Source organism: Anabrus simplex, chromosome 14 (genome assembly GCF_040414725.1).
Source record: "Anabrus simplex isolate iqAnaSimp1 chromosome 14, ASM4041472v1, whole genome shotgun sequence".
NCBI lineage: Eukaryota > Metazoa > Arthropoda > Insecta > Orthoptera > Tettigoniidae > Anabrus > Anabrus simplex.
The window spans coordinates 31,987,393-32,001,057 of NC_090278.1; the positions used below are offsets into that span (position 1 = coordinate 31,987,393).

Below are 13,665 nucleotides of genomic sequence, written 5' to 3' on the forward strand. Positions count from 1 at the left end.
ATAATTATCCGTAATAAGACGCCTAAATATACAACCTGGGTCGCTGACCTAGATGATAGGCCCCTTTAAATAACAAGCATCATCATCATCATCATCATCATCATCATCATCATCTTCATGTAGAACTGAGTGCACAACAGAACGTGAGATGAAATGAAACCACTTTCATATTCTACCAGTCTTATAGTGTTCTGGATCAGACGCTCTGCAAGTTCTCTCAACATTTTGAATTGGGCTGTACCTCTGCGGCAATCACGTGGAATGAAAGGAGATAATTTTCGGGAGGAAATTTCCCCTTCATTCGAACTCCAGACTTGGCAATTACCGTGATAATTTGATGTAGATTGATCTGTCCCAGTCCTTCAGAGTTTTAAAGGGGAGAGACTTGTTCAGTCCTTCAACTAATATGCAAGGCCTTTCCCTTTTAAGTAAGACTCTCGCGACTGATGAAGAGTTTGAGAAGAAGGAATGAATTAATAAGAGAGTGAACGATCTGCGAGTCAAATGATGGACGTTCAGCACCTCTCCTTTCGAGCGAGACGTTCGTACCAGGTTGAATGTACAGAAAAAGCAAATATTGTAAACAACCAAAGAAGACTCATGTATGTAGTCCCTGGCAATGATGATGATCACATCATCGGGCAATTCTTTTTTTTTGCTAGCGGCTTTACGTCGCACCGACACAGATAGGTCTTATGGCGACGATGGGATAGGAAAGGCCTAGGAGTTGGAAGGAAGCGGCCGTGGCCTTAATTAAGGTACAGCCCCAGCATTTGTCTGATGTGAAAATGGGAAACCACGGAAAACCATCTTCAGGGCTGCTGATAGTGGGATTCGAACCTACTATCTCCCGGATGCAAGCTCAATCAGGTAATTCAATCTTTGTACTACTACGTTCAATAAGTTCGTTATATGCTAAATCTTTCCTTTATTTTCTTTATTTAACATAATTATTGGCGGAAATACGCACGAAACGGCGTTTGTCGCGGCTAACCGATTTGTATAGCGCTATGACAAGTAGAAGAGACTTTGCATGCGCTGTGAGAAAGAGCAGTAGGAGTACATACTTTTTTGCCGAGGTCGTGGCCACTGAGTTATAATTCACCCGCTTGCCGCGCCCATTCGACAGTCTGGCAGTCTCCTTATTGTCTGTTAGTTTCTAAGTGTGTATTCCAATACTAAATGAATTTTAATTGCATAATTATGCCGTACATTTATTTAATTGTACCGGGCGAGCTGGCCTTGGGGTTACGGGCGCGCAGCTGTGAGCTTGCACTCGGGACGGAGTGGTTTTGAATCCCACGGTCGGCAGCCCTGAAAATGGTTTTCGGTAGTTTCCCATTTTCATACCAGGCAAATACTGAGACTGTAGCTTAATTAAGGCCACGGTCACTTCCTTCCCATAAACTATATCTGTGTCGGTGCGACGTGAAGTCAATTGTAAGAAAAGATATATTTAATAGTATTTGTAAATTCAACGCGAGAGAATGGCAACTTTACTTTCACCGGACTAAATTCTTTCGTTTGTATTATGTTATTTTATATGTAAATGTAATTAATCTTCCCCGTGAATTATTCGTAATAATAGTTTTTTTGAGATTTTGATTCAATTCTGTATAATAACATTTTCACCAGGTCTCACAGACATACTACGGGACAGGTTAAATGCATTTACTTAATAAATAACATAACAAAAATAAATAATTTAGCCCAGTGGAAGGAACTTTGGTATTATCTCCCGTTGAAATACAATTACAACTGAATATTTTCTTTACAATTGGCTTTACGTCGCACCGACATAGATATGATTTATGGCGACGATGAGACAGGAAAGAGCTACGCGTGGAAAGGAAGCGACCTTGGCCTTAAATAAGGTACAGCCCCGCCACTTGCCTGGTGTGAAAATAAGAAACCACGGTAAACCATCTTCAGGGCTGCTGACAGTGGGATTCGAAACCATTATCTCCCGAGTGCAAGCTCAGGGCTGTGCGCCCGTAACCCCACGGCCACCTCGCCCGGTACAATTAAATAGATGTACGGCATGATTATACAATTAAAATCATTTACTATTTGAATACACACTAAGAAACCAATAGACACTAAAGAGACTCTAGAGGGTGAATTATAATTCAGTGGCCACGACCTCGGCAAAAAATATGTACCCCTACTGCTCTTCCTCACAGCACATGCAAAGTCTCCACTACTTGCCGTAATGCTACACAAATTGGTTAGCCGCGACGAACAGCATTTTGTACGCATTTCCGTCAATAATTATGTTAATAATTAAAGAAAATAAACGAAGGAATTAGCAGATAAGATAACAAGGTTTGTACAAACAGCTCTTTTAAAATAATTCCTAGTTCCAGCTGGCTAACGTGGAATGAAAATGTAATGTTTACTCAACAAAGTCGGGCGGGGGGGGGGACTGTCCCTCCGCGCCCCACCACCAAATCGCCACTGCTATTTGTAGACACGCCAAAGATGCAGAAATGGAAATCTAATAACTTAATTTATACACGTGTAGACATTCCACTCGATGGAAGAGTTGCTTGTATGAAACAAAAACTAATACTGTTCGGTGAAGTACGTGTGTAGAAGGCATACGTCTGTTTGGAGCTTTTGTTGCATTCCGACCAAATTGTCCAGATTAAAATAATGTCTGCTGATCACACTAGCCATTGCCGATATGCAGACAGCAAATATAGTGCAGCTGTACCATACACCAGCCTAGAACTATGCTGTCGAAAACGATGTTTACTAATGCAAGGGGTGCATTAGACCGGTAACGCTGAGTAACATGCTGCGCGCGACGCTCCGTTCCTTATCTCTTCATATTCTGACATAACCTGCCTGCTGGCAGTAGTTCCCCTGTGAAAATGAGTTGGTAGATATCCCATTCATCATTTGTGCATGCGGGGCATTTATATGTAGAATGTACGGCGTTCGAGAGCCACCTGGAATATTTATCTGGAGGAACCCTTACTGTTTTGAAATTTAACTAAGGGTCGAGTTTAAACATACTTTTGAGATCATTCGGGTTTGTTTTTCTGGGCTGATATTGTGCCCCATAGGATAAAATGAAGACAAGAGGCTAAGAACAAATAATTTTCTTCATTAGATGGTTGTCTTTGTAAAGTGAAGCATAGTGCTAACTACCATATGCAACAGTAAAATATTCTTTCTACAGAGGTAAAAATGCAAATACCATATGGTAATCTCTGAATAAGCAAAAGCGTGCTTCAAGCTTTCATTCGCTCTCATGAACTCTGTTTTTATAATGTCACTTAGTGCAGTTTAGCGTGAGACAATCCAAATGGATGTTTCACAAGAAACAAAATTAACTTTCCAGAAGTCGTCACTGAATAAAATATAAACACACAGTTTAAAGCGAGGTGTAAAAAGATAATGAAACTATTATTTTTGTTGCGATTTTTTCAGTAGATGCACTGTACCATTGTTGGTGGTTGTGGAGGGGGGATGTATGTAATCAAATATTTACAACATGTTCATGGTCCTATTGTTAGAGAGGAAGTAGGGGTGTGTGGAGTGGGAGGGCGAAAAGCTGTTAGAATCATTGCCAAACTACGCTCTAATTCACATATTAAAATACATTAAACAACAGGATGTAGAAATACCAGACTACAAAGCCTCTTCCGTCATAACGATAAATGTTTTTGTCACACTCTTTATCGGAGAAAATATGTCATGGTTTATGATGAACTGATCGTGTACTGTACAGATAGGTGACCTAGGATATAATTAAACGATGATGGAATCACGCTGAATTTTAAATGTGTAGAGTGGAAAAGCTAATGGTGCTAAGTGCCAAAATGTAAGAATATTAGTTATACCTGGGTAATCAAGCTATATGCCAAGGCTAATAGTCAGCTACTGTGGTTAAGTGCCTCCCTCATCCCTACCAGTTTTTACAGCTGGCGAAAGACAGCGCTGCGTGTATGTTTCAGCACCTCTTGCAGTTCTTTTTGTTGAATATCTCCAAACTACCTTTGTGGCACATAGATCCATTAGCTTTTCCACTCAAAATTTATTTATAAAAAGAAGCATCAATCCAGAAAAAGAGTGCGGCAAAGCAGCAGTTTGTCCCCTCTCTCTTTCAAAGTTTATACAGAATACGAGCTAAAGGATATCAAGGAGGAATCCAGAAAGACAACCACAATCTAAGGAGATTAATTCCAAACTTTGGGATGTGCCGACAATGTTGTTATTATATTTGATTCTGCAAAAGATCTGGAGAAACCAGTAAATGTTGTGGATGCAGTCTTGGACAATGAGTACAAGTTGAAAGTAAATACATCCAAAACAAATATAATGGAATGCAGTCGAACCAAATCAGGTGAAGCAGGAAATATCAGATTAGGAAATGAACGAGGTAGATGGATGTTGTTAATTGGGTGTTAGAATAAATACCGATGACAAGTGCGGAGGGCATAAAGCAGGCTAGCAAAAGCAAGGAAGACATTTCTGAAGAAAATAAATTAGCTCATTTCGAGCATTGATATAGAAATTAGAAAAAAATTTGAAGAAATTCGTGTAGAGCGTGGTATTCTATGGAAGTGAATTATGAACGATAACTAGCCAGAAATAAATAGAATACTATATTTTGAAATGTGGGGTTACAGAAGAATGCTCAGGGTGAGATAGGTAGATCGTATCACAAATAAAGAGACACTGAATTGAAATAATGAGAAGAGAGTGATTTGGCGCATTATCACCAGAAGAGCAGACAGAATATGAGTACCTTCCATATTCTCCAGACATTTCCCCGTATGATTTAGACATGAAACCAGCAGTAAAAGAACCATTGCGTGGTAAACGTCTTGGAACACGGGAGGATACTGCAAATGATTTGCGTCAATAGACGGCCAGATTCACACATACTCAAGAAAATGGTATTCTGTATCTCCCATATCGTTGGCAGCGTGTTGTGGATTAGGCTGTAGGGACTACTATATGGGTTTTTTAGGACGAACATGGGTGCTGTAATGAAACTAGTGCTAAAACTGTCATAAAATGTGTAGTACAATGTTGTTTATGGACATGTTATAAGACACAGAGTACTTGTTCAGATGTATTTTCAGAGAAGTACATAATGTAAGAGCGGTAGAAGAAGAAGAAGAAGAAGAAGGCATGAACATGAAAAAACAAATTAGTGTAGTTACGTAGAAATGAAATGGTTAGCACGTAATAGGGTGGGATGGAGGGCTGCATCAAACTAGTCTACGCACTGGATGTTTATGCTGCCCACAATGTTCCTGAAATTCCCTCAACCCACACTGTTCTACCTTCCACCATACTTAGACATAGCATTCCATACACGGCACATATTGCCCACCCTTGGCGAGAGAGGGTCTGCCTTACAAGGGCTACCAAGAGCCACATAGAATTATACAAGGACTCGGATCTAAGTCACGGCAACTCTTTTATTTCAAAATTACGCGGTTGTATCGTTAAATGGCTGAGTCAAATCTGGCATCGATAGTAAGTGTCAGCAGTACTAGACAGAATTCAGAGTGATAATAAATCATCTGTGGGTCGAATGTTGTGCAGAATTGATGTGTACAGTGGCCAATGGAGCGCTGGGGATGTGATGTATATGAGTACCTTCCATATTCTCCAGACCTTTCCCCGTGTGATTTAGATATGAAACCAGCAGTAAAAGAACCATTGCTTGGTAAACGTCTTGGAACACGGGAGGACACTGCAAATGCTTTGCGTCAATAGACGGGCAGATTCCTACATCCTCAAGCAAATGGTATTCTGTATCTCCCATATCCTTGGCAGCGTGTTGTGGATTAGGCTGTAGGGACTACTCTATGGGTTTTTAGAACGAACACGGGTGCTGTAATGAAACTAGTGCTAAAACTGCCATAAAATGTGTAGTACAATGTTGTTTATGGGTTTTTATATACTAACCCTACCAAGAGATTCTGCGTTGTCCACATCCTTTCATTTGTATATTTAATCCACAACAAATAACAGTTGTCATGACTTAATAGTTCCTTTCCAGATCTTCCCAGAACTTTTGATGATCTTGACTAACAAGAAGACACTATGCACTTGTCATCTGGGATTCGGTTCCTTCTTTTATGAGGTTATAGAGCATACGCAGACGAGTTAAAGGTCAAAATGTAAGGCGTGATCAAAACGTTTCCGTTTGAGGGCGTTGCTGCAAAGCACATGCAACGTAGCCCGACTCCGATGAGGGCATACAGTATAAGCACGGACGTGTAGGCAAAGGGAGTAATGTGACAGTCGTGACGCGCGTTAAATGCGGCCACGTGAACTATGGCGAAGTTATTACCAAATGCGTCCAAACAGGACCAACTTGCGGTTATTCTGTTCTTGGCTGCCGAAGGACAAACAACGGTGGACATCCATCGGAGATTGGTATGGGGCAGCATGTATATCGAAAACCACCGTTGTTGAATAGTGCACCAAGTTCCATGCTGAGCACAAGTCGCCAGTCGATCTGGGAGGCCAGCCTCATCCATTACGGATAACAACAAACGGACGCCCCATAATCCTTTTCTATCTCTCCACGCGATTATCACACCTTCGATCCTCTGAAATAGGCCTTGAAGGGTCGACGCTTCCTGTCGGAGACGGATGTGCAGCAGGCGGTTACGGACACACGGGGATTTTCAACCTGGTGCGTCGGTGGGATGTGTGTCTCATTGCTCACGGGGATTTTCCCTGATTGGCATCCCGATTCACAACCGCACGGCCTTCGAACGGAAACTTGTTGATCGTCCATTATATTAAGACGCAACTCCCCTCCCTTTTCGAGAAATATCGATTTTAAAAATCGCTTTTGCCTAAATAGACTAAAATGTGTGTTAAAGTGGGAGCGCGTCAGCCACCCATCCCGGCGACTGGGTTCAAATCTCACAATCGAAACCTTTAATCTTTTTACACCGGCCGAGTTGGCCGTGCGGTTAGGGACGCGCAGCTGTGAGCTCGCATCCGGGAGATAGTGGGTTCGAATCCCACTGTCGGCAGCCCCTGAAGATGGTTTCCCGTGGTTTCCCACCTTCACACCAGGCAAATGCTGGGGCTGTACCTCACTTAAGGCCACGGCCGCTTCCTTCCTATTCCTAGGCCTTTCCTGTCCCATCGTTGCCATAAGACCAATCTGTGTTGGTGCGACGTAAATCATGTAGCAAACAAAGTCTTTTTACTTTTCCCTGTCTATTTGTAATTTGTTTTAAAAGATGATTATTGTTTGGACATTTATTATTAATTTATTTCATGAGCAGAAAGTTACGAATGAATTCAATAACTTTCGTATGTTTGTTGACATCCATATTGCAAGTAGCCCACCGGTACATCAAAAAGAATAAAGAACCAAACACAAATGAGATGATGAAAAATTAAAAAGGACGTCAATGATGGGACTTGAACCCAGGTCGTCTGGAAGGAGGAACTAAGCGCTCCCACGAGCGCTAAGCATACTTTAATATATACGTGTAATGTTTAGTCTAGTTAAACGAAAAGGTTTTTTTAAAAAATAGATATTTCCCTATAATGGGGGGATTTTCTTGTTAATAATTTGATCTGCAACTCGCCTAACCATGCTTTATAGCACCGAATCCCAGATGACATGTGCATAGTGTCTGCTCGTTAGTTGTTTTCTACAAAAATGTTTGGGCTGGGAACACTTGGAAGTAATGAGACGAGATGCTCGACCGTGTGGAATGTTTCGAGCTGTCAGTGGTGAGTTGGCGTGGTATCACATTAAAAGACGGATAAGTATAAGCGTAGCTTTTGAAACGAGGAAAGATCGTAATAGGAAGGTCAATTTAATACTGAGGATGACAAATTGAGGCAAATATTTATGAATAGAACGAGGAGTAAAGGATTATAATAAATTATCCAGGAAAATTTTCGATAAATTTCCAAGTCCTTTGAAAATGTTTAAGGAAAATCTAGGTAAGCAATTGATAGAGAATCGGCCACCTGAGCAAGACCCCTAAATGCGTATCATTGATGACTGATTCTGAGCGATTTTATAATTCATATATTCCCAATGATTAGCTTTTCATCGATGGGTTCAGTGTAGAGTTAAGGGGAGAGGGAATGTCCTATCTTGACAATGTTAATTTGGCAGAAAAGATATCCGGATATCGCAGGACCTATTAAGGTAAAAGTTTCGAAAACTTTACCTCTGGTAATTAAAACCTTCCCCTGGGTACTGAACTAGAATGAAGTGGATTGAGTGAATAGCTGTACATTTTTAATGTTCCATATTTTAGTAAAAATGTCATTAAAATTGCTCTAAATTAGAAACCAATCAAGGGAAATAATTTTCTCTAGTTCAGTAGGTGCATAAAGGTACAGAATAACTATTTGGAGAAAATGATCTCCTTAGCTTGTATACTCCCTGAAATAATTGGTCAGATATGTGAGAAATATGTCAGAAACTGAGTTCAAAGTAAGACACAATGTTCTCTCACACATTTACCCATCTCAGTATCCGAAAACAGCCTGCTCTGTAGTCAACATTATATGGGTGTTTATTATGACAGTGCCGGCAACTTCTTCACACACAATTCTGGAACAGATTAGTGAAAATCACAGCCTTCTAGATCAAACGGTTACAGAAATAGGTAACTTCAAAGAAAAGCGTGCCCGAAGTTTTAAAATTTCTCACTTGTGGATTAGTATTTTAAAATATGTTTGAATTGTTTACGGTTAGTGTATTATAATAAATTATACACAATTTCATTTAGATAAGTGTAAATAATTTTATGAGGTAACATTTGGAAAATGACATTTTAAAAACATGCTTTCCCATTCCCCTTACCGTTCTTGTTGTCACGTGTGTTTCAGGCCTGTTTCACCGCGCTATTCTTATGAGTGGCACAGCCCTGTCCGACTGGGCTCTCACCAGGAACCCTATCGACTACACGATCCAAGTGGCGCATGCACTCAACTGTCCAGCTACCGCAGAGTTACTCACCTGTCTCCGTAAGAAGAGACTCAAGGAGATCATGAACATCACAGTGCACGCCTCGCAGTTCATCACACCTTTCGGACCAGTGGTGGATGGCAACACAGTTCCCAACGAGCCTAAACCGCTCATGGGCAAGTACAACGACCTCTTCAGCAGGTATGTATGCATTATATCCCGCCTGTGGCTGAGTGGTCAGCGGTTAGGTTTTCCGTTCAGGGGACTCCAGTTTCAATGCTTATTAGGGATTTCAGCTGCGTCTGCTCATTCCTTTGTCTCGGGGACTGGGTGTTTGTGTTCATCTCAGCCTCTTCGTATACACACAACACAACATACTACCAGACATCACGGAAACATGCAATAGGTAAAGGAGGTGATCTTCAGCGTATTTAACCCATTTGTTCCCGCTGTTCCAAAAATGGAACATTTCTTAAAAGCTGTTGTGTAGGTATATTTCATAATTTTGAGGGAATATTTACTTCACATCGTTTAGAGTTGGCAAGACTATGTTGCTTAGAGTGATAATCAATTGTTTCTCAGCTGTTTGTTTACAGATGTGTGCTTTTAAACATGGCTTCCCCATCAGCAGCATGTAAAGGGTAAGTTTTTTGTTTGTTTCATAAACATGAAATGCATTCTCATCAACGTAGTTATGGAAATAGAAAGACTAGAGTTGTAGTTAATCGAACATAGCATTAAAACTCTATTACTCGAGTTAATAATAACCTTCCTGAGCTGCTATAATGTCCCGTTCCATTTTTGGAACATTCCGAAAAACGTACTACGAATATTCGTAAGATAATTTTAACTACATTACTGTAGTTTTGGGACCCTCTATGTGCAAAAGCGTAATAAATTTTCAAACAAATAAAAAATAAAATAATTTGGGAACAAATGGGTTAAATTAGACATTAAGTCTACGGTTTAATATCTGGTTGGGACAAACTCCCTTCGTATCTCCATTTGGAACGCCTGGAAGGTATGCATAGCCACTTAACGGTGGGGACGGACAAGTTGCCGTCTTAACTCCTAACCAATTAAATGCAGGGACACCTGTGTTATCGCTGTGTGGAGCGGGTTGTGACCTTCCCGGGCGGAATACTCCTACTGTGCGCATATCAGAGCGAACGGACTTGAGACCACACCAGATAAATTTAGCATATTGCAGAGTTTTGAAGAAAACTAATCGAGTTAATTCTGAAGAATAGTCAGTTTTTGACAGAATTAATATGAAATGAAAATGGCATTTATACAGAGCTAATAAAGTACAGTACAATTCACAGTACACAGGACATTTCACTGTATAGCATTCGGAAGAAAGAAAATACACCTCACGTATTAACGGAGTGGAGAGATGCGCTGGAAATGGCATGTAACGTTACACCTGTAAGAGCTGTACCAGGAAGTTCTCTTGAAGGTAACCGCTGCAGAAGATGCAGTGAGACTGGAACTTTACCTCATGTCTTGGGTTCCTGTGCTTTCGGTGAAGCTCTTGAAAACACAAGACATCACAATATCAGGTCATCTGTAGCACAGGCGCTCCGTGAGAAAGTCCATGGCATCGGTGTAAATGGCAGCACGAGAAGGACATACATGATCGCCATTGAAGGGAAGAAAATGTACACATTAGACCCCACGGGAAGATCTGAAACACACTCCGATCAACCAGACGAAGTGGACAAAGAAATGAAGTCTATTTTCCTGCCTTCAGAGCCGCATTATATGAATAAATACGAGCTGGACGTCGAGAGCTGTCTTGCCTAGTAGCCCCTGCCTTAGTTCCCAAAAGTTAGGTAATAAAACTAATGGGTCATATGTTAAAAGATGTGAGCCCCTGAAGTAGCTCTCTAGAGTTCGGTCCATGAGAATACAGTATAGCAGCCATCTTGTATAGTAGCCCCTGCCCCAGTTCCCGAAAGTTAGCCTAGTAAAACTAATAGGTCATAAGTTAAAAGTTGTAACCCCTTGAGGCAGCTCTGTAGAGTTAGGTCTATAAGAACAATGTATCGCCATTAGCTCCTAGTCTCATATAACCAGTGTGTAGTGACCATCTTGCCTCAGAGCCCCGAGCACTGGGAAGTTGTACGCGATTGCCATCTTGCGCAATCGCCCCTAGGCCGTCTCCTTAAGTCCTATGTCTGCCCTGGGTCAGCCTCCTCCATAAGAGCCTATGAATAGCCGTCATCTTGCGCAGTGGCCCCTGGGCCAGCTCACTCCATAAGAGCCCGTATATAGCCGCCATCCTGTACAACTGACGTCGGGAAGGGCATCCTGCTGAGGAGTCTCATGATCGGTGGGAGAGGGACAGTCCCTAAGAAGAGGAGAGAGCTCAGGGGTTTTCCTTTGATACTCTTACACATCTAATATTCTCCAGACTGAGACATAATTTACTTCATATTGTAAAAGTTTTGAATGAAATTACTTTTGTGTGTTCTTTGTCTTACGTAGTGTCCGAGTGGAGAAAGATTTTTAAAATAAATAATAAAACATATTCTTCTTCTTCTTCTTCTTCTTCTTCTTCTTATTATTATTATTATTATTATTTCTTGCGTTCCGGCCTTCTAAGACCACGTTACAATTTCAATTCTTCCTCCTTAGTTGTTCTTTCCTTTTCTTCCAGTATTCTTTCATTATTTCACAGTGCTTCTTTTTCCTGTCTTCAGTCCACTTTGTACCTGTTTTCTTTTCCTCCCTCCCTTGGAATCCTTCCATTTGTAAGACTTTCTTCCTAAAAATCTTTCTTTCCAATAATTCTTCCTCTCGTACGTCGTTCCTTTTCAGGTCTTTCTTGACTTCTTGATTCCAGGTGGTGGTTGATTTATTTTCCGAAAGGTACTCCAAGATTCGTTTAGTTAGTCTATTGTCATCCATTCTATAAATGTGCCCAAGAAATAGCAATCTCCTTTTTCTTATTGTTTGTGATATGTTATTATTATTTTTTATTATTATTGTCATTATTGTTATTATTATAGAGAGCGTGATTAGTTCAGTGGCTTAGCAGCGGGCTTCCCAACTGGAAGTCTGGGCCTTGAATCCTGGTTGGCCCTGAGTCGATATTTTCAGCTCAAGGATCACGTCGCGTGAAGAAGGGCATCCGACCTTAAACCCCTGGGCAAAACCAAATTGAACCTGGGTAGACCCACCGACCCAGGAAATAATTGGTATAAGGTGGAGAAAGAAAAATAGTATTATTATTATTATTATTATTATTATTATTATTATCGTCGTCATCATCAGCAAATCATCTAAATATATCGTAACTTAACGTATGAATGCAACCCCACTGCGTGTGATATAGGGATGGGACATCAATGTCGAGAGCCGATTAGTTCAGTCTAAATGCATCCAAAGAATTTAAATTTCCTTAAATGCTGCAAAAGCTTTTTAAATTAGCAAAGTAAAAAGAACCGTTTCCACCAACCATGTAATATGTGATTAAATTAACGAGTATATTGTTTAGAGTTTCATGTGGTAAAATGCATCTCCCCTTTCGGATCTCGAACAATTAGCCGTGCTACATAATTTAAATCATCTAATTCACGCACATAACGCATTGTTATTTTATAGTAACGTGAGGAAGTGACGAAGTTTCGAGTTCCATTCCGGGCGTTAATATAACATGTGACTCTCACTCACTGTATGCTTTATGAGAAACAATGCGCAAATGCTCTTACAATACTATCTGCTCTCCAAACTAAAGAACACGTTATCGCCTCAAATTGTACAAACCCCTTCGCAACTCACTTGAAAATATTTCTCAGTCCCACTCGGACTTAACAAAAATTTTCTAAGTTCCACTTTCACCGACTGGAAAATATTTTAATTCGTTCGTACGACTTCACGGTTCGAAGTAACGTGGAGACCGTTTTCCTGGCAGATGGGCTATTTACGCGTTCCCCCTTGGTGCGCTGCGCTGTGATACAAGCTAGCCTCAAGCGCCAAATCAGAGGACTTCGTTTCGCCATATGGAGCTTCACCTTTGGATGTTTGACGAAACCTTATTTATGTCTCCACCGTGGATTTTCAATTTATTTAATAACTAGCTGATGTACCCGTGCTTCGCTACGGAATTCTAACTTTGTTAAAGAAGAATGTTATCAAACTCCCCTGCTATTTACCGCCAATATTCAGGCAGGCTGTTACACTCGGTACGCAGCAGTAATCCCATCTATCAGAAATGAGTGGTAGCATAAGAGACAAATAATATCACAACAAACAATGGCCAATGTAATGTTATTGTTGATCAATTCATTTTTGTGAGCTTTCAATACTGTAGGCCTTCACGTTACTAGTTTTCTTCCGACTCTATAATACCACTCTTATCATAGTAGGGACGGTAAAACTGAATAAAACAAATTATCGGAGATTGTACACTCTATAAATTTTGTTATGTAGTACTTTTCGATAGGACCAATAACATCAGTATATAAAAATTAAATTTTAGGCACCTTCCCTTAAACTATCATTTCATCCAGGGTGCATAAAATTGTTTATAGCTTAGGCTGTAACTTCTTATTCCCCAATTCTACATACATATTTTCATTAAATTCTGTTAACCCATTTTCTCATAGCACGGCGTTGATATGGACTTAGCAACAAAAATACAAATTCATGAATATCTGTGTTATCATAGCCGGTACGTTAAAAATGTGTAAGACATAAATGATCGGAAATTTAATTCTATAAAACTTTAG

General features: G+C 40.5%; 1 protein-coding gene across 1 annotated transcript in view; it reads left to right on the forward strand.

Annotated features, from left to right (window-relative positions):
* LOC136885394 (uncharacterized) overlaps positions 1–13,665 on the forward strand; it is a 682,520-nt gene that overhangs the window by 586,277 nt on the left and 82,578 nt on the right. Inside the window, exon 4 of the mRNA XM_067157906.2 lies at positions 8,851–9,130. Coding sequence (XP_067014007.2) covers positions 8,851–9,130 — 280 coding nt within the window. The remainder of the gene's footprint in view (positions 1–8,850; positions 9,131–13,665) is intronic.